At 32.3% G+C, this 23,097-nt stretch overlaps 3 protein-coding genes across 20 annotated transcripts in view; 2 read left to right on the forward strand and 1 right to left on the reverse strand.

Annotated features, from left to right (window-relative positions):
• Positions 1 to 23,097, forward strand: part of LOC143202294 (coiled-coil domain-containing protein AGAP005037) — a 526,529-nt gene that overhangs the window by 277,513 nt on the left and 225,919 nt on the right. The window lies entirely within an intron of this gene.
• The window catches only part of b6 (pentraxin-related protein b6), an 80,950-nt gene that overhangs the window by 49,941 nt on the left and 7,912 nt on the right, over positions 1 to 23,097 (reverse strand). The window lies entirely within an intron of this gene.
• On the forward strand, positions 11,080 to 12,576 carry LOC143202298 (uncharacterized). Its single transcript, XM_076413750.1, has 2 exons — positions 11,080 to 11,599; positions 11,702 to 12,576. Exons 1-2 carry the CDS (start codon positions 11,185 to 11,187, stop codon positions 12,565 to 12,567), a joined length of 1,281 nt encoding a protein of 426 aa, XP_076269865.1. The 5' UTR covers positions 11,080 to 11,184; the 3' UTR covers positions 12,568 to 12,576.

Here is a 23,097-nt window from a genome sequence, read left to right on the forward strand (position 1 = left end):
ACCTTTCCCCTATTAATTGATTGATCATCCGCCGCTTACTATGTTATATTCGATAACTAACTTCATCCAGCCCATCCTAATTAACTCTGTATTCTGTAATACGGCTTTAAACACAATCGATGCGTTATTAGCCGTGGGAAACCATATTTGTCAATTTCAAGCAAAGTCAATTAGCGAAAAAAGTGCATTCTTTATAGTTTCACCCCCTAAAAGGGAAAATGCAGCTCAGGCTCACCAAAATTGATGCTATTATTTATGAGTGATTAAGTGAACGCCAGTTAAAAGATTAAAATTGAGTTTCAACCTGTCCAGTGACTTATTGAAGAGTCCGATGAATTCCTATAATATTTAGAAGAAAAAAACATCGGTCATATAGCTCCATACTTGTGTTCTTCATAAATTAACAGTAAAAAATTCAGTTTCCATTTATAAATTTCTACTAAAGGAATCAAGCCATTTTTGAAACCAAAGTACAAGCTATGAAAAAATAATAAAGTATGCCTGGAGAAGCTTCACGAACGTCAAGAAAAGTTTTGCTAAGTATTTGATAGTGACAGAAACTATTCATCATGCAAAAAGGTCCGTTAATTCGACTCACTGTTATTGTTACTAATGCTATTGAAACAGAGTTAGAATTTATCAGCACAAAAGGCGTAGTCTTGTGAGACCACCATTTTTTCAGTCTCTGTAAAAATTATATTAATAATGTAAATCTGAATCCAAGACTCTTGCAACATATAATTGACAACGATATAATTTTTTCTCCGTCCTTATATATATATATATATATATATATATATATATATATATATATATATATATATATATATATATATATATATATATATATATATATATATATATATATATATATATATAACAAAAATAAGGTTATAAATTATAATTTATTTTAATATTATATAACATGTGTAACAGTGTCGACCAATACCTATACAAAGTAAAGTAAAATAATAAAGACAAATGCTTCGAGTTTAAAAAGGAATTTACATTTTTATAATCTGAATTTGGCAATACGTTGAACGGAGGACTATATATATTTTTTACTATTTGCCTTTATTATTGCCCTGGACTCTCCTACTTCCCTCATTTAAACCTTTAGTGTTAATGTGTTTAAAAAATATTTGATAGAGTATGGGGCAAAAGTCCCGCTACCATTTTGATTGCTCTCCATCTTGGGTTATGTTATGTCTAAATTTTATTGTGGCAAATATACGCCACAAGAACGAGCAGAAATAGTGACAATATTTATTGTAAATAATCGTTCCATTATTGCCACTCAGCAGAAATAGCGTCAATGGTAGCAGGACTTTTGCCCCATCCATTGTTAACCCTTCACCTTCATCTTGAATATTTTAAAACTTCACTTTAGTTCCAAAGGAAAATATATATAGCTCCATTCAAACTTTTCTAAATTAACAAGTCAATTGAAGTCCCCTGCCTGACACATAGATGACGCTACTAGAATTCCATCTGATTACAGGCCTATCAGCCTTCTCAGCGCCATTTCGAAGCTTGCCGAGAGGGCAATACTCTACGCTCTCAACTCTTTCACAAAGGAAAACAACATCATTCCAGATGAACAATTCGGCTTTCGCGCTCACCACTCATCCGTCCATCAAGCTTCCCGTCTGGCTGCACACATCCATCATGCTCTTGACCAACGTAAAAAGCTTGGAGCAGTTCTTCTGGACCTAACCAAAGCCTTCGACAAGGTCTGGCACGACGGATTGTTCGCAAAGTGCGTGCGGTTAGGCCTCCCAGAAGACCTAACCGCTCTCATCAAGTCCTATCTCTCGGACAGATCTTTCCAGGTCAAGATCAGGGCGTCACTTTCCAGTCGTAAACAAATCGATGCTGGCGTACCTCAAGGTTCCCCGCTGGCCCCAGCCTTATTTAATCTCTTTATTTCAGATATGCCGAGAAAAGAGCATATTGACGTCGCCTTTTACGCTGACGACACTGCTTTCTTCACGGCCGCCAGGTTCGAAGTTACAATTCATGAGCGTTTACAGAAGCAGCTCGATCATGCGGTCAAGTGGTTCAAATTCTGGAGGTTGCAAATCAACCCCCTGAAAACCCAGGCCATCATTTACCACAAGAAGCGTTACGCACTGCGCGTCTCGCAACTTAAGATCGACACCGCAATAATTCCATGGCTGGATAACGTCACGTACCTAGGTCTTCACTTCGACCGGCGGTTCGGTTGGCATTCCCAAATCCAGAAAGCAATCCAAAAAGGTTCGGGGATAGCAAACCTGCTATCTCCTCTGATCTGCCCTTCTAGCAGGCTTCCCATCTCCATCAAATGCTTATTTTACAAGATGTTAATTCGGTCCGTACTCCTCTACGGATCTAATGTCTACTTCAAGTTTGTTACACCCAACCAGGTCAAACGGCTTCAAGTTTTCCAAAATAAGCTCCTCAGGAGAATATTAAACGCTCCATGGTTTGTCAGAAATAATCAAATCCATAGGGAAACTGACACTCCAGAAATCAAGCACTTCATATCTCAATCATTCCACAAACAACAACTCAGCTCAAGTTCTTCTGAAAACGCGCTTGTTCGCGAGCTGGTCGACATGCTGGGAGCTTAGCACCGCGTCACCGCTAAGCTCTCCCCCTTTTCCAGGCTGAAGCGACCTCATCCGTCGCTACAGTCATAACTTTTGCCCCCATACAACAGTACCCAGTTGTGTGTTAACTCAGGTTCGCGAATCAATAGAATCGCCGGGCTCTCGTGCCCAATAACGGCTGCCCGATCAGCGGGTGCCATATCCCCAAATTTAATGCAGTAGCAGTAGTGATCCACAGGGGTCAACTGTGAGGCGGTTTCGGTTTAGTGTATTGGTAAGCCCAGAGGCAGTCCCACATAACCCGGTCCAACTTGTCACTCCAGGGCAAGTCTCCGCGACCAGGTATGCGTCATGCATTCCACCGCCTGGTTTTTAGGCCAGAACAAAAAAAAAAAAAAAAGCTACTAGAATTAAATCCATATGTTTTTTAGTTAGCACTAATCCTCAAATATATAAATTTAACAGCTGTCGGATCATTAGTTTGTGAATTACAGCATTTTGAGTGAAGCAACTTTTGTTATTGTAAAAAAAGGAATTTCGCATGTTCATAAAATATTGCTTTCCGAAGGGAAAAAATACAGTTGAAGCAAAAACTTGGCTTGATGCCGAGTTTCCGGACACTGCTCCAGGAAAATCAACCATCAAGGATTGGTATGCTAAGTTTAGACGTGGTGAAATGAGCACCGAAGACAGTGAACGCAGTGGACGCCCAAAAGAGGTTGTTACCGACGAAAACGTTAAAAAATCCACAAAATGATTTCGAATGACCGTAAATTGAAATTGTATGAAATAACAGACACACTCAAGATATCAACTGAATATGTGCATCATATCATTCACGAATATTTGGGTATGAGAAAGCTGTGTGCAAAGTGGGTGCCGCGTGAGCTCACTTTTGATCAAAAGCAACGACGAGTTGATGATTCGGAGCAGTGTTTGCAGATGACCAAGCGTAATAAACCCGAGTTTTTGCGTCGATAAACGACAATGAATGAAACTTGGCACCATTATTTCACTTCAAAGTCCAATCGACAGACATCCGAGTTGACTGCACACGATGAACCCGCTCCAAAGCGTGGGAAAACGTAACCGTCGACTGGCAAGATTATGGCGTCTGTATTTTGGGATGGGCATGGAATAATTTTCATTGGCTACCTTGAAATAGTAAGGACCATCAACAGCGACTATTATATAAGGTTATTGGACCGTTTGAATAACGAAATCGCCAAAAAACGGCCGCATTTGAAGAAAAAGAAAATGCTGCTTCACCAAAACAATGCACCGTGTCACAAGTCAGTGAGAACGATGGCAAAAAATTGGGCTTCGAGTTGCTTCCTCATCCACCGTATTCTCCAGATCTGCCCCCAGCAACTATTTCCTGTTCTCAGATCTCAAAAAAATGCTCGCTAGGAAATGTTCGTCGAATGAGGAGGTGATCGCCGAAACTGAGGCCTATTTTGAAGCAAATGACAAGTCGTACTACAAAAATGGTAACGAAAGTTGGAGGATGTTGAAGTTTACTATGGTAGGCAGGGGACTTTTCAATTGACCTGTTAATTATTAATTTTAGCAACATTATTCAACAAATAGTCATTTATATCATATTTACAACCGGAACTTTTAAAATATAGTCTAATGTATGATGAAATTAAATCTCAAAATACCATGAAGGAAGTAAAATATAAACGTAAATGTATGTAACAATCGTCGTAATTATTTTTGAATCGAAAACATAATTTATTAACCGTCTGATTAATGATATGGAAGCTTTTATATAACACACTGTATACAAACTGATTCTGGCTTAATTCGACCGAGAGGATACATTACAACGTCACTCAATTAGACTGTTAAGTGAATGCTCCTAATTTGGTGAAAGTACGAATATTAAAAATTAATATTATGATACAAAAGGCGTAATTTCACTCCTGACATGGCACACAAGTGGGTGCCGTCATATTGGTACAACCGTTAAAGCTGAACAACGCATACGTATTTCTATAATTATTATTTGAACGGTTTTTATTTCAACCATGTGTTAATGTCTTTATCTTTATCGATAAAATGGAAAATAGTTGTGTAACCGATATTTAGAGCGTAGACGTATCGTATATATGATCATTATAAAAATTAAACTTCTTGCAAAAACATCTGTCGCTATTTTAGCGTATGGTAAATACAAAACGCCGTCAGCCATATTGCTAATATTAATTGAGCGACTTAGTTTCTCTAATTCTTCTTTCTAGTTTTCTAAAAATCTGCATTTACCTTCGATATTTTGATTATTTCATAGAATATGGTATAGCTTTCAAATTCAGCCTGATCTGATCTCATTAAGTCTATAATATATACTATCATTAATCTATCATTATATTAGCATCTATTAATTCAATTTCAGCTATTTTAAATTAATTTGCGTTAGCACCAGTACATATATGGTCAATTAATGAAGAAGAGACTAAGTCTTCCTAATTAGAAACAACCGCAAAAATTGTATTCAAAAATGTCACAAAACTTTTAACAGTAGGCAAGGATCAAGCATTATGGAAAAAGATTAAAGATACAATGTTACAATTTCTCTAAAAAATAATCAAACTGAATTGAAAGAATAGTTTATATTAGAATATGATTGTGTCGACAATGTGGCTTTATGCACGCCTTTCAACAAGTTCACGCTTATTTATGTAAAACAATGTTTTTTAAGTAAAACAAAAGTTTTTTTGTTTTAAATAACTTATATTTCAAAAATACAGGAGTTGGTAAGATTCCAGTGAGATCATAAGTTCTCTGTTTTTTTTCGATTTTTGCGAATTAGCGATTTATAGCAATTAATTGGAGTTAAATTACTTGTCAATAAAAGAAGACAGATTCAAGTTAGATTGACATCTTTGCACAGTTATTCCAAGCATTTCTTAGTATTTTTATTCAGATTTGGGGTGGATTCACTAGCTAGAGACTGTCATAAATTTCAAAACATCCAAAAAAAGCACCACTAGCCCGTGGGTTCCTGGCACAAGCACCTCAGTTCAGGGTATAAGGTCAGCAAAAGTAAACTGAAGCTGCTGTGAACTAATATACTGTACTGGAATTAGGACAGAAGCATGTTGTTTGTGAAACTGAATCAAAGAACATCCATGATTATCAAGGATATAATATTATCTTATTGGAAAAATATTCAAACTGTTAATACATGATGGTCAATAAGCATAGAGTCCTAAGCACTAAAAGCAACAATATGAAAAATATAAAATATCTTAGAATAAAAAACATACTACATTATTAGCAGAATTTACTGATTGTCAAGCTATGAAATGATACAAGATAAATTAAGTTATTCAGAACACAAAAACTAATTTAACTAAAACATCGAATTTCTTGTGTTTGAGCTAAGTGTTTACGAAAATCGACGTTAAACAATCAGAAGGGTAACATTTGGCAAAATAAACCCCACCGTTTGTATTTAACAAACATCTTATCCTGTCATTATCCTTTATTTTAATCGATGCCACTTTTTATTCATGGAAATATCCCAAATAATTAACAATCCCATATGAAAGCATCGAACATAAATATTCAAGCACTATTCTATCACTTATTTAGATCAAGAAAACAAATCGTAGACATCTGCAGTAATAATTTCAGTGAGTTTTAGCAGTTCCTAATAACAATACAGCTTGTTTATCCCCCTTTAAGCCCAAGCCCTTATGGCAATGATGATTCTGCTTCCGTGTCGATGTGAATTTAGCCAAGATGCAGGCAAATTCTGATGATAGTTATTTTAAGAGATCATCATATTTTATGGTAATCAAATATAGGTGCCGCTTCTGCTTTCTACAGTACAAAAGACATCCGAATGCAAATTTCCTAATAATATTTGCATAACTTGCTCTATAACATCAAAGATGTCATTATATGATATTTGGTAATAGCTAAAACTATTATTAGACTGGAATCGATATAAATAGAATATTAATAGTTATATCAAAGAAAGTGTTTTTACAATTCATGCTTTTTATGAATACCTTTATCATTATTCGATATATATTAAAATTGTTTAGCGTATAGATACAACAACATTTCTATATTGCAATAAATTAGAATTCAACGATTTGCAATAGTTTACATCGTTAAAAAATATATGGTTTCCTTGAGCTTCGCGTAAAGCGATGGAACTGCAGATAGTTGAAGCCTAACGATACATACATTCGTTTACCATCAGATAAAATCAGCAATTAATCCACTTACGAGTTCGAATAATGGTATTGCTTGTAATTATAACATGACAATATATTAAGAATATATTCATATTTAGCTAGATAAGAATAAAAAGCAAGAACAAAGAACGAGTCAATATTTCTGGTTTTTGAGTATATATACTTCTATTTTATTTTTCCATTTATCAGTTTGATGCTTCAGGTTTATATATACTCAAATGTTTTCAATTGTTTACCCATTCATTGTGGTAGTGGAACACATAGACAGAAAAAAACTTACTTCCGAAATAGGCATTAAGAAGAAAAATTGCTTTATGTATAGAGTTTTTCAATAAGGACGACTCAACCTGTTTTGTAATATTTTTAGATGAATACTTATCTCAACCAGAATACCGTCCGTATTTGGCATAGGTTATTGGCTGATGAGAATTGGCTAACAAAATCCTGTGTTTTAACCCATCTGGACCTTTTATAGTGGAGATATATGAAATCATAGGCCTATGCAAGAAGTCAAAATTGACAAATGGATTACTCGTATGCCCGATAGACTGATAAGCCATGGTAGACATTATTGCATTTAAATAACGCAATAAGTTTTATTAAAACACTTGTAGAAACAGGTTATATCTCACTCGATGAAAACTAAACAAATGAATTAACGTTAGTTTAAGAATGCCTACAGGTGTTCTGTCACAACCGATTAGATTTGTTTTTACCAACAATATTGAAAGTAAAATATTTCTTTTCGCTCATGTGATCTTAACATGACGAGGCATTTTTACGATCTATTTTTGGTTAAATTTAAGAGAACTTTTTTGCTAATGGCTATTAAAACGTCGTCGATTCCAAATGGTGTTGTTTTGTTCACGAGCTTTCATTTTATCTGATTTATCAATCGATTGAAACAGCTTCGAATACTAATCTCATACTATTAACGTTTTTGTGCTTCTAACGCACATTCAAAAAATAGAAAAGCCGATAATTATCTTAACATTATAGAACCAATATCCTTGAACTTTATCTGGATAATACGCCGACATATATCGTGTAATTCGTATTTTTAAGCACACGTTTGTTGAGTAGTAGAAAGGCTGATCAGTTTTGAAATGGTAACGAGATCATTTCAGAGATTCACTACACACAGGGGATACAATATATTTAAAAAAAATTAATAATAGAGAATAAATTTTAGAATAAAAATAATTTTGAATAAAATACATAAGTTATTCAGAATACAGAAAAGAGTTTGACTAACTAAATCGTAACACTAATATATATAGAAAATAACTTGCCTCATTTATATTAGCAACGTCTTCTCAAGTATTGTTTCTTAGCAACTTTTTCATCAGAAATATTCATATTTATATGAATCCATAACTTCCCTACTAGCCTGATTTAGTTCCGAACAAATGACTTTGAAGATATTGCGTTAAGTTTGCCTTGAGAAATTTAAATGTTATTCAACGACATCTTCAAAGAATTAAAAGAAAACAAATATTTTCTACGGCTTTCTGCATATCTTTAGTGACTATCAAAAGTTATCCAAGAATTTTCAGGCATCTTAGCAGTGTATGAATCAGCTATTTTTGTAGATTTATATGCGATGGAAGAAGAAGAAAAATGGTTATCGCAGGAATTGTTGGAAACTTATTTAAAAAATGTCTATGCACATACTGAAGAAGTGTACAAAAGGATAAATGATTGGATCCCTGCCAAACCAACACTGTTCTTTCGACAGTATCAGCATATTGCCAGGAAGATTGAGAAAGTTGTAGTAAATGTTTTGTTTAACGTATATTTTTTCAATCATTTATTTTCAAATATTTCCTAGTAAAAACACTTTACTATTTTTGATTCCAATAGTATATTATCATTAATAAAAAATAAGAACTTAATATTAATATGAAAAAATAAATATTACTTTTTATAATATCAATTCTCAGGCTCATTTATTATTTATTATACATTACGTGGGTATATAATTTAGTATATTTTTGGTTAATTTGATCATTTCACTTCCTCAATTGCTGCACATTTCCGATATGATTTTTTCCCATGAAAATCAACCTATCATCATTAATTGTCACATTTCTCACGCTATACGAGGGCACCGAACATTACATTATGAATGATTTGAAAGCTTGTTATAATTTATTGATGGCTATTATCGAACCTCATTCAGAATTAGACTAACTACGAGAAAACGTCATGGTATTTCACGTTTCAACTCAACCTTGCCCATAACCTCCAAAGAAATGATTATGGACATGAAGAATTTTACTTTTTTTCGATAAGCGTTAATATAAACGATGAAGGATAAATCAATCAATATTTGATGGATTAAGATTTTTAACACTAAATTTATAAGCAGCCTTTGAATTTAAATTAGATTTTGTGTTTCCAATAGATGGGTGGAGAAATTTCGAACTGTATGGTTGGATATATTAAAACCAATATTCAGTTTTTCTTGAAATTTAAAATATATATTTACATCATCCTGGTGAATTGTTTATAATATTTCTGTTCCTCTAGCTCATTGTCATCACATTTTCAACCATTTTTATTAAACCTTTCATCTTTTTTAAGTATTTAGCAAGATAATACGATTTTTTCGGAACATTTTGTCAATATTTTCTACCCTATATTGACTAAAATACCTAAAATATATACATACACAGACAAAACAGATTTAAATAATTCATTTAAAAATTCTGCAGCTTTGGTTAATTCAAAATTTAACTGAGAATAATTTTAGTGTTTTGTGAAGTCATCTACAATTCTACATTTGATTGATCATCCTAAAAATGAAAAATTTGACGTTACAATTTGTTACATTGCTTATTGATCTATCAAATTGAAGTATCAAAATTTTTTAATATAAATATATATATATATATATATATATATAATATATATATATATATATATATATATACATATATATCTTATATATAAAAATGAATCGCAAAATATGTTCCTAAGCGCATAACTCAACAACGCCTGGACCAATTTGGCCAAATCTTTTTTTAAAATGTTCGTTGAAGTTCAGGGATGGTTTTTACGGCGAGAAAAATTAGAATTATTGCTGGAAAAACCCTAAAAATAGCCCTTTTTGTTTGAATTTGTTTCGTGTATCAGTTGACAATTCATCTGTCATCTGTCAAAAGTCATCTGTAACAGACAACTTTTTTTTTTTTAATTTGATATGACTTGAACTCAAATCCTTTTAATCCGTACGAATTGTTTTATTTATTTAAAATTTTTTATTTGTTTAAAATTTAATTCAAATTTTAAATAAATAAAACAATTCGTACGGCTTAAAAGGATTTGAGTTCAAGTCATATCAAATTTAAAAAAAAAAGTTGTCTGTTACAGATGACTTTTGACAGATGACAGATGAATTGTCAAGTGATACACGAAATAAATTCGTATATCGTGTTTTGTGCAGAGTGTTTAGTTAGTTAGTGTTTGTTTAGTTCGTGATTAGTGAAAAAATAATTTATATTTGATATGCCTCCTATAAGACGAAGCAATTTAGGTAGAAGAACCAGAAATGCTATAAACCAAGCTAATTACCGATCTAATCGTACTGCACAAGAACGTGACGACGGAAATGAACGTGAAAGAATTCGGATATCACAAACGCGTGAAGCGCGAGCGCGACATTCAACTAATAATCGCGCAAGTTTGAATCCAGCTGCTTTCAGTTACGATGTGTCAATTGACTACAGTAACTACCAATGTGTTGTTATTGGTTCTATGAACTTGGTTTGCTCACACTGTAAGGCATTAAAATACAAAAACGAAGCCAATGGATTGTGTTGCGCAAATGGTAAAGTGAAATTGATACAATTGGATCCACCACCAGAACCATTGTACTCATTGGTTTCAGGAATAGGAACAGATTCTATACACTTTTTGACACATATTCAACAATATAACAATTGCTTTCAAATGACTTCATTTGGGGCAACAAATGCAGTTCGGGAAAATTTTATGCCAACTTTCAAGGTATGTATTATAGCAGTTACTCATAATTATTTTAGCGAACAAAATTTTCTGTCACCAAAGTTAAGATGTGTTACTAATCTTCAATTTCTTAATCATTACGAAATATATCACTTAGTCATCATATTATATGGTGATTCAGTTTCAGTGACACTTTTATTATATTTTATATTTGATAGATATTAGTTAAAACTAAATATATACTTTTTAAGATCAAATATTATTTAAGTTTGATCATTGACAATCCATTAATTTATACCACACCATAATATTTTTTTTATTTACAGATACAAGGGCAAATATATCACAGAGCAGGTTCACTGTTACCAGTGTCAGATAGCGACAACAAATTCCTGCAAATTTATTTTATGGGCAATTCACCACAAGAAATTGATCTGCGTTGTGCACATAACAATTTAGTAAAAAGGTCTATTGTAGAACAATTACAAACTTTATTTCATCAACACAATCAATTGATTATATTGTTTAAAACTGCCCTGGATCTGATGCCATCCGATAATCACAAAATTGTAATCAGAGCTGATAAAACACCTGCAGGTCAACATACAAGACGTTTTAATGCACCAACTATTGATGAAGTTGCTATCGTTGTAGTTGGAGAAAACTTGGAATCCCGTGATATTGTTTTACATCGTCGGAATTTTCAATTACAACCTATAAAGGAAACACACCGCTCATATGATGCACTGCAATATCCCATTATATTTTGGCAAGGTGAAGATGGCTACGATTTATCAATAAAAATGATAAATCCCATTACAGGTAACTAAAATATTAGTTTAGCTATGGCGATAATATCTCAGTCACTATATTATGTATTTTAATTTTATATTTGAATGTTATTAAAACAAAATCTGTTTACAGGTTCTGAAACCAACAAAAAAGTCAGTTCAATGAACTATTATTCATACCGCCTAATGATTCGGGAAAATGCAGATAATCGCATATTGAAATGTCGGCGATTATATCACAAATATGTTGATGACATGTATGTTAAAATTGAAACGGAGAGATTAACATTCATCAGGTTGAATCAAACCAAACTCCGATCTGAAGAGTATATTCACCTTCGAGATGCGATTAATACTGATGGAAATGCACAGAATGTCGGTCGGATGACTATTCTTCCAGCAACATACATCGGAAGCCCTCGGCATATGCACGAATATGCTCAAGATGCCATGTCGTATGTTCGTCATTATGGTACAGCAGATTTGTTCATCACATTTACATGCAATCCGCAATGGATAGAAATTAAGCAGGAGTTATTACCTGGGAAATCATCCATTGATCGTCATGATATTACAGCCAGAGTCTTTAGACAAAAGTTGAAATATTTAATGAATTTCATCGTAAAACATAATGTGTTTGGTGAGACACGCTGCTGGATGTATTCTGTGGAGTGGCAGAAACGAGGATTGCCACATGCACACATTTTGATTTGGTTGGTTGAAAAGATAAGGCCAAATGAAGTTGATGCAGTGATAACAGCTGAAATCCCTAATGTACAAGTAGATCCTGGATTGCATGAGGTAGTTATCAAAAACATGATACATGGTCCCTGTGGAACTCTTAATCAAAATTCACCGTGTATGATGGATGGTAAATGTTCAAAACGATATCCACGGACATTAATATCGGAAACAATTACTGGTAATGACGGTTATCCATTGTATCGTCGCAGATCGACAGCAGACAATGGAAAATCAACAATTGTCAAATTAAATTAACAAGATATTGAAATAGATAATCGTTGGATTGTTCCATATTCACCCATTTTATCAAAGACATTCAAAGCACACATCAACGTTGAATCTTGCCATTCAGTGAAATCGATTAAATACATTTGCAAATATGTAAGCAAAGGGAGTGATATGGCTGTGATTGAAATTGGTGCAGAGAATTATAATGATGAAGTTACCCAATACCAAATGGGCCGCTATGTCAGTAGTAATGAAGCAGTTTGGCGAATATTTTCTTTTCCTATTCATGAGAGACACCCTTCTGTTGTTCACTTAGCTGTGCATTTAGAAAATGGACAAAGAGTGTATTTTACAGCACAGAACGCAGTACAAAGAGCTGCTCAGCCACCATCTACTACATTAACCAGTTTTTTTGAGACATGCCAAAACGATGATTTCGCACAAACATTGCTATATTCTGAAATGCCAAAATATTATACCTGGAATCAATCCTCAAGGAGATTTATACGACGGAAACAAGGAAAACCAGTTCCAGGATATACAGATGTATATTCCACCGATGCGATTGGCCGGATTTATTCAGTACATCCAAGCAATGATGAATGTTTTTATTTACGACTGCTATTAGTCAATGTACGTGGCCCAACATCATTCCAACAGTTACGAACTGTTGATGGTGAATTGTGTGGATCCTACAGAGAAGCCTGTCAACGTTTGCAATTGCTTGAAAATGACGCTCATTGGGATCAAACTCTCAATGATGCTGTAATATCATCACACACTCATCAAATACGAACATTGTTTTCTATAATCATATCTACATGCTTCCCATCAAACCCAATTGATTTGTGGATGAAGTACAAAGATTATATGTGTGATGATATTTTGTATCAAATACGGAATAGAATGGGAAATCCAAATATACAAATCAGTGAAGAAATTTACAATGAAGCATTGATTTCAATTGAGGACATGTGCTTGATAATGTCAAACAAACTATTAATTCAATTAGGCCTGACCGCGCCCAATCGTCCAATGCATGACGCTTTTAACCAAGAGTTGCATCGAGAAAGACTGTATGATCTCAACGCTTTGAAAGAATAAATTCAAACAAATCTTCCACTGTTAAATGAACAACAGAAGTATGTATTTGAAACTCTTATGAAAGTAACAAATGATGAAACTGGAGAGATTTATTTCTTAGATGCACCTGGTGGTACAGGAAAAACTTTTTTTATTTCATTAATATTAGCAACAATTCGCTCACAAAATAAAATTGCACTTGCACTCGCTTCGTCGGGAATCGCAGCAACTTTGCTTGAAGGTGGTCGAACAGCCCATTCAGCACTAAAATTGCCATTAAATATGCAAAGCAATGAAACTCCAACCTGCAACGTTTCGAAGAACTCTGCAATGGCAAAGGTTTTGCAGCAATGTAAATTGATTGTTTGGGATGAATGCACGATGGCACATAAAAAATCTTTGGAGGCTTTAGACAGAACCGTAAAAGATCTACGTAGCAATAATAACCGATTTGGTGGTGCAATGATTTTATTAGCAGGAGATTTTCGTCAAACATTGCCAGTGATTCCACGATCAACGCCAGCTGATGAACTCAATGCATGTCTAAAGTCCTCCAATTTGTGGAAACATGTTAAAGTACTTCATTTAAGCAAGAATATGCGTGTCGAGTTGCAAAATGACCAATCTGGAAACATATTTTCTAAACAACTCATTGACATTGGTAATGGCAAATTTCCTATAGACATGTTGACGGCTTGCTTTTGCTATGACTATAAACAAGTCCCAGGGGCAATCATTAAGTGTTTGTGGTATTAATCTAGAAAACCCATGTTTCTCACATGGTCAATTGTATGTTGCCTGTTCCCGTGTTGGAAAACCATCAGATTTGTTTATCTATGCGCCAGGTAATCAAACAAAAAACATCGTATACCACAAAGCAATATAATGATAATAATAATAATAATAATTATGATTCACATGATTAACAATAAAGCGATTACTTACTTTTCAATCCTTATATATGTTTTATTTAATTATTTTTTATTCACAACGCCCTATCACCAGGGTGATGGTTCTGTTCAGGAGAATTTTTTAAAATACGTAGGCACAAAAACTGCCACATTACAAATCTTTTTGACAGGACGAAGTCTGTCGGGTCAGCTAGTTATATATATTTTAATAATTATTAACGTAACTCCAAGTAATTCCAAGTGCAATCATAAGAAAATAATGGTGATCAATCAATATTTTATATATATTTTACAATAACGTATTAATAAATGACTAAATAATTATTTCTTAAAATCATATATTACTCTCATAAATATATGTAAACATATATCCTATGTTTTACTGCTTTTGTATATATGATACTTTAATATAAATAATGATACCTTGATATTTGATATACATATATAAAATATCAAAAACCTTTTGTATACTTGACCTTTATTACTATATTATATTTGGCGTTTGTTATATTATATTTAGCGTCGTGTTCCGTATATAAATTCGGCCCATTATTTCTCCCTTCAACTATTTCTTTTCCGTTATCTTTTAATCTCATCTTATTTCTTGCATATGTCATGGCTCCTTCAACTAAATTGTCTCTTCTGTATGCTGTTCTAACGGTGCTATATTGAATTTTTTACTTGTTTTTATGTATCTCATTCTATCATTCTTTTTTATGCTTCCCATTCTTACAATATTTATATTTCCGCCGCTTGATTTTTTTAATATTTGTTTATAGTCCTCTCTGTACCGCTTTCATTATCCTCTCTTTTGTTCGATAATAATTTTTTTTGTTAATGACTTTACTATTCATAGCGATGTATATATTTTTAATTTTTCAAATTCTGTCATTAATTTTCCCCTGGCTTACATTACGTTCAATTTCTAGTCCTAGATATTTAATGAATTTATATCATTTTCGCCTGGTTCTCTATTCGCCGTCTGTCGCTTCTCTATCTACATCAATCAAACATCTTTCCTTAGTATCATAATCCTTCTATTCAGGATGTTTCTGTATATAGTCGAAATTATCAGTTCTTGTTACCATATTATGAGAGAGATTTCTTTATTATTTCATCCATAAATATTATTAAAATTGTTTTTTTTCCAGGATATTGTCTCTAATTAGAGCATTTTTGTTTGTCATATATTTCATGAATTAACTATTTTCATTTTGTCACTTTTTTTGTTTAAAGATAACTAACAATATGGTTCTTCTTACTCTGTCTACCATGTCTACCATCTGTCAAATGCCATTTCCAAATGTGTTTCTGTTTACATACAGTTTATCTCAAGACAAATTTATAAACTTTTCCGCAATCCGTTCTACTCTTATGTTATGTCTAATCTATTACTGACTTTAGGCACTTCTCCATTATAATTACCATTTATAATTACTGCAGCTCATTTTTCCATCTATTTTTTGTGTTTCGAAACAATGGGTGCTATTTGCCAAACTTACTGATTTTGTACTCGTTAACATATATATTCTATTGTAAATTTTCAATAACCAAATTATTTACCTCTGTCCCAAGTAGAAAATATAAAACATTAATTTTTTTTACAAATAACTGATTTTAAGATTTAAAATGGCAGAATATGATAAATCTTAATGATTATGTGGATTTATATCATTAAAATTTAAAAAATGAGGATTATTAATCGAAAATGATTTTTAGTTATATACACGCAAATTATTATTTCCAAATATTACGAATTTCCAATTATCAACATTAAACACGATCTATTGCACAAATGAAAATCTGTTTTAATATCGCTCGTTACCTATTACCTGATTACAAACAAACTAATTTATGTAGGCTGTTAAATAATGATAAATACGCAACGCAAATCTTGTAATTGCATTCTGATGTTGATTCGTTGTTTGATATGGTCGACAAGGAAACGTTTCATGTTTCGTTTCTCAAGAAGTCTCTAATTATAGTTTTTACAACGTGCAGAAATCGGTTCGAATTAATGGTAAATATGCGTTTCTCAATTAAAACGTATTCAAAATTAATTGTTGAAATGCTTTCTTATTATGTATGAGGGAAGCAACACTTCATGAATATCGACCGATTTGCTTAAGCGTTAAACTAAAGATAAGGGAAGCGGAAATGAGTAAAAGTACCGACGAACTGGTGATATATCAATGTAATAAATGTGTGTAATATACGTATGAGCGTGCATATTCTCTTTTATATAATTATTAGGAAGAACGTAAAATAAAATGAGGTGGGTCCCAATTAATTACTTTCGTTTTATTTTGTTGCAATAAATAGGAATACAGTTGATAATTGTGAAACTATTGAAGTGACTCCCAGACATGTTCATTTATTAATTTTCTTAATCTCTCTTTAAAAGCCTCGTCTTTCTCATATACACAAGCATAAACATATCAATATTATTTGCTGAGTATTAGTGCTGCTATGGATAATTTTAATATAATTGATTAACCCAAAAGATGAGGAAGAACTAATACTGAAAAAATCTATTACGTAAAATCCCCATAAGTTACTATTGATGCGTTTGAATTACGAAAGGAAAAGAATACTATAAAAAAATGAGATAAATTGAATATCTTATTCATCAAACCTTTTCTGTAACGAAATTTGGCATATTTTTAGAAGAAAACAGTGGCTTATATAAACATAAATATCAACATTATTTCCTATTTTTTTTTGTTCTAATGTGGTAATTAACTAAATTTTAATACAAGTAAGTATAAAAAATAGGAAGAGCTCAAATGAAATGAATCTGTCATGTAATAAACCCAAGAAAACGACGGCCGAAAACAGGCTGATAAAAGAAATTTCACAAAATTTTAGTAAAAACTTTATCAATTTTATATAAAGCTGTAAATTGTTCTATTCGATACAATTTTATTATTTTAAAATTGAATATAAAAATATCACTCCTCAAACAACTTGTTTATCAAATGTGGCAACTTGTAACTTATTTATTTTCTGGGAACTAAAATCCGAGATGATCCAAAAGGTTATAAAACAAATTTTGCATATATAAATGAAAACCGAATATATTATTTTTTCATTATCATCATTTATGGGCACTATCATCATGGATACATAGCAGGCGTTGAGGGAGAATGTAATTCTCAACTATTATGCTGTTAAGCATTAGAGCTTCTCTTTACGCTTTCTATCCTAAAGGTTGTCCAAAATCCAAAAAAACCTATGAGCAATTCGTTCAAATTTCATTCGATAGAAATGTACAAACCATTACAATATCTCTGGATCTATTCCTTATCTTTGCACTGATTTTTGTATCTTAATCCAATAATTTCATTCCTAATATGACCTCAAAGAGAAACACGCCGAATTTACTTTACTTAAGGGTCACATTTAAAAGACATTTAAAACTTTATAGACATCAGATTACAACAGTAGCCAAGTCTCGTAGCCACATAATATAAATTGATACCGATAAAAAATTTATAAAATAGGAGTTCGAGAAGCTGGATTTTAATTTTAGTATCATCAATCATTTCCACTCTTGTACCTGCAATATCTTAATGAAACGAAAGCTTCTACAGCTTGGGGATACATCTACTGTCAATGCGTTGGCCTTTTTTAGAAATTCTCAGTTTAAACTCTATAATGCGAGCTATATCGTGAAGAATGCTTGGAGACTCAACATCTGTGTAATAAGTTTGTGATATCATATCGAACAGAACAGAATTCCTTTTAAATAATTTTGAAATAATATGAATACACAGTTAAAAAATAGTACAGAAATAGCATCTCTCTGACATCGAGAATTGGAGTTGGAATTACATTTTCTATTTTTTCTAACAGCTCAATTGGAAGGTCCCCGGCCTGACATATAGATGGCTCTACTAGAATTAAATCTATATGTTTTTAGTTCACATTAACCCTCAAAAGATGCGTATATAAATTTGACAGCTGTAGGGACAGCTATTAGTTTGTGAATTATAGCATTTTGAGAGAATCAACTTTTATTATTGTAAAAAAATGGATAAAAAGGATTTTCACGTGTTGATAAAACATTGCCTTTTGAGGAAAAAATACAGTTGAAGCAAAACTTGGCTTGATGCCGAGATTCCGGACACTGCTCCAGGAAAATCAACCATCAAGGATTGGTATCTCTAAAGATATTAACTAAACGTGTACATCATATTATTCACGAATATTTGGGTATGAGGAAGCTCTGCGCAAAGTGGGTGCCGCGCGAGCTCACTTTTCATCAGAAACAATGATCAGTTGATGATTCGGAGCAGTGTTTGAAGATGATGATGAAGCGTAATAAATTGATGAACCCGCTCCAAAGCGTGGGAAAGAAATCCATGAATTGGCCTTCGAGTTGATTCCTAATCCGCCGTATTCTCCAGATCTGGCCCCCAGCGACTATTTCCTATTCTCGGATCTCAAAAAAATGCTCGGTGGGAAGAAATTTTCGTCGAATGAAGAGGTGATTGCCGAAACTGAGGCCTATTTTTCAGTGTATCATCCTTGAAGACAATTATGTTGAATAAAAAAAAATTACCAAAAAAATGTGTTTTAATGTGGTAGGCCGGATACTTTTCAATTGACGTGTTCTATAACCCCAATTCGATCTAAAGCCTGCCGCTTCTTGGCTTTTTTCTTTCCGTGCTCTCTCATTTTCATTTATACACTTTTCATATAGACTTTTCCGACAACTGATAGGAAAGTTATTCCCCGATTACTTTTACAATCTTAATAATAAATAATAAAAATGATTATTACAAAGTTTTACAAAGAAAATTGATATCCAAGATGAGTTTTTGTAGTTATTATTATTCTTATAATTGTTACTTCGGGTACATCAAAACTAAGTAGGAAACAAGTAACTTCTTAGCCGTGAATTTTGTTCCTAATTATTTATTCATGCTATGATTAATTTACGAGTTATGTCGATAAATTTGCTTCCGCTACTAATTAATGAGCTTCCTGAATCTGCGGTTACCGTACACTCCTCAAAGGATTATAGTCTATGAAATAAATGGTCGTAAGTTAAACATGAAGTCCATAACTTCAAATCCCCAACCAGTAGGTCCAGACCAAATGTTTTATTTGAACTATTATATTTCGAAGCGATTTCGAACTATTAAAAAAAAGTTTACTGTACCTATCAGAAAAATAATAAATGAAGACATCTATACTTTGAGACATCAACTTGGAGCTAGAATTGAAATGTAGAAAAATGTATTGGTTAATTGGAAGAAAATCTCAATTATCCGTCCATAATAATTTGCTGTTGTATAATACAAGCAAATTCTATAACTCATACGGAACTATAGAATCCAATTTTTGTTCTGTTCTGAGAATGGTAACATATAGAAAATATATTTTTTTCAGAATAAAGCCCTAAGAATCATCGTAGATTCCCCAAGATACTCAGGACTGAATACTTATATCGAAACATTAAAATACCGACTGTCACCCAGAGAATCAACAGAATTTCAAGGAGATATGAGGGGACTCTCATGTTAATACCGAAGTATCGTAACACTTGCTTCTCCAGTTGATCTTCAACTATTTGATCTAGTAGTGCACTGAAGTATAATTAACATTGTTAGGATAGAGATTATGAAAGAACCGATGGGTTAATAATAATATTTACCTATTTTGTCAATCACTATAAAAAAACAAATTTCAGATTATTCGGCAACGACTAGCAACATTGTATTATTATAAAAAATTGAAGCCATTGTATTATTATAAAAAATTGAAGCTGTTCCTTATCAAAATTGAAGTGCTACTTAGCTAAATTATGTGACATCGGAATATCCAATATCCATTGACATATCCAACAACAAAATTGATTGAAAAGAATCAAAATCGAAAAAGATGGGTTAGCCAAGATTTCTTTGTATATTTATTAGTATTGTGCGTCTTCCCATAGCTAATTTCATTGGCGACTTTCTGATTATTTGCTGATAATTGCTCTTTCAATACTTGATTAATATAAAACACCTAAAATAAAACTAATGAAGTTTTCATTCGTTTTGGTCTTTCAATTGTCCATTTTTCAAAAAACCAGAATGATAGTGCCTAACACATTGAAGCCAATACCCCAATAAATGTTTGTCGAGTTTCACACTATAAGATCACAAAGAGCAATCAAGACATTATGTAAATTATGTAAAAGATGTTTTGTTGATTCCTTGATTCAATAAGATATTTTTTGACGCTAGGAAGAAATATACTCTAATTAATATGATAAAAAGTAAACCCGAATTTGAGCTTTTTAATATATCATCTATTATATATTGCAAACCTCACAGTTACCACACATTAGTATAAAGCGTAAATGTATATTTCAGTTGTAATAAAGAAATAGCCCAGCAAATTGAGCACATTATCATTTATAAATTACATCATTTCTCACAATAGTTTTGCATTAAATATTGCTTAAAATGTTTGCATATATATTTCATATGTTATATTTGTTCGCCTACTATGATGACGAGTTGTTGAAACTGTTTGTTCTCGATCCAAGATAGACATTAAGTTTATTTGTACGTTATGCAACTTTTGCCATTTTTGTCTCTGGTTCATGTCAGATATTAATGTGATTGATGGTCCTGTTTAAAGAATTAAAAACGGAGTGTCTTGAACCGACCACACCCATTGTAAAAGATTATTTTAGTCGTATGTTCTTGGGTTCAAGTTTCGTTTTATAAATTTCACTTACATACTTATTGTGTTACGTAAATATAGGCTTATGTAAAGAAAACTGATCGAACTAATCTGAACACTGCGAATGGAAATACATGAAAAGCATCAAATTATATTTGAATATAGGCAAAATGAAATTAAAATTTATATATATTATCAATTTTAGAAAGTCGTTTTGTATACAAATAAAAAAGCTGTTTATTACTTTAAGAATGTACTGCATTTAATGCTTAACACAAAAATACCGTTGAAAGCCATTGAGTGAGTCCAAAGGTATCTAATTTTCTAACACCCCACTCTAATAACTTTCAAGAAGACTAAATGTCAGTCAAGATATTTTACGACAATCTGATGAAATTATCGTCAAAACGTATATCAAAATAGACCATTTGTACGAATAGGTAAAGAAATAAGAATTTAGGGTATTATTGGTAAATTTAAAGCCTTGTTTAGAATATTTCTAATAATGTACATTATACAAAGTATCATCAATTACTGACTAGGATATTTAGGTTTATCAAAAGATAGCGTCTGGAGAAGACGGAGACCCAAAATCTCCAACCAGAATTTGATATATCAGGTCAAAACATTTGTTCACATTTGAACGTCACTAGTTTCAAGTCCAACAAGCGCCATTTGCGAGAAATGTTCAAAAAAACTGCAGCTAAAGCGTATGGAATGATAATAGAGACGTATGATGATAAGCGTATTACTGTAAGAACGTGCCAGAAATGGTCTAAGAAGTTCAAATCAGGTGGTACTAGACGAATATTGTTTCCAAACTCAGCAAGCTTTCCTACTTATCAAACTATACTCACCAAATTATTTGAAATAGTTTAATTTTCTTCGATATGGTTAAAAAAGTAGGGCTTTAACCATTATCCGTAAACTAACATTTAGAGATTTAGAGACATAAAAAGCATTATTTTGACATGTCAGCAACAGATCTGTTACTACTGTAACTGGCTCTGTAACTATTTATAATATATATGTTATTTTATTCACATAATATTCAAGCAGATTACTTGAGAATTGGTATGAACTAATTAATAAATAACACATAGTTGCATTTATATTTTAATTAAAATTAATTAGATTACTACATAATATTAAAAAAATTAAGCTAATAATTTTTATATAAATCGAAAATAATTCAAAATATGTATAGTTGCAGGAGAACAAGATCAGAAAGAACAAGAAGTTCAGTATATATTTAAGTGTATTTAAAATGAGACAGTCAGAAATGGGTGACTGAAGTCCAAATATATTAAACTTCCTTAAAAGGCATAATTGATGGTGAAAAGCACAATCCAACGAGCTATATCCGCCTTATGCTGGATTTTGCTTGCCTAGTACTAAGAATAATTTAAATTACAAATAAAAGAGATAATGTTGTATACATAAAACTTTGTCGTTCATTGTATTATGTTTCTAATATCATCAAGGTCATTTTTTCATATCTACTTCAAATGTCGATTAAGGCTACCTTAGGTCCATATAGAGTATATAAAAACAAATGATTTTGTCTCTACTTAAGTAACTACAATATCTTCTTAGATTCCCATCTCGATGGTATAGGTCCGAGCTATTCTTTTCTGCATTTTTGAACTTTTACTGTATTATTATAATATTCTTTGTCAATATAACACGTCTTCCTCACCACCACTTCAGTAATATAACAATTATTTTGATTACATCTTGACTTTTGATTACATGTATGATTTTCCCAAATTAAAATGTATTATTTATTATTATTAAATATTTATTTTAAAAAATAATATTAACAATTGGTTCGCTTTAATCTTCTAATTTCCTACGCATTGTCCTGTAGCTTCGTGGATCC

Source organism: Rhynchophorus ferrugineus, unplaced genomic scaffold (assembly GCF_030347505.1).
Source record: "Rhynchophorus ferrugineus isolate W39M unplaced genomic scaffold, kcgeb_rfMv2 rfM9, whole genome shotgun sequence".
Classification (NCBI taxonomy): Eukaryota; Metazoa; Arthropoda; class Insecta; order Coleoptera; family Curculionidae; genus Rhynchophorus; species Rhynchophorus ferrugineus.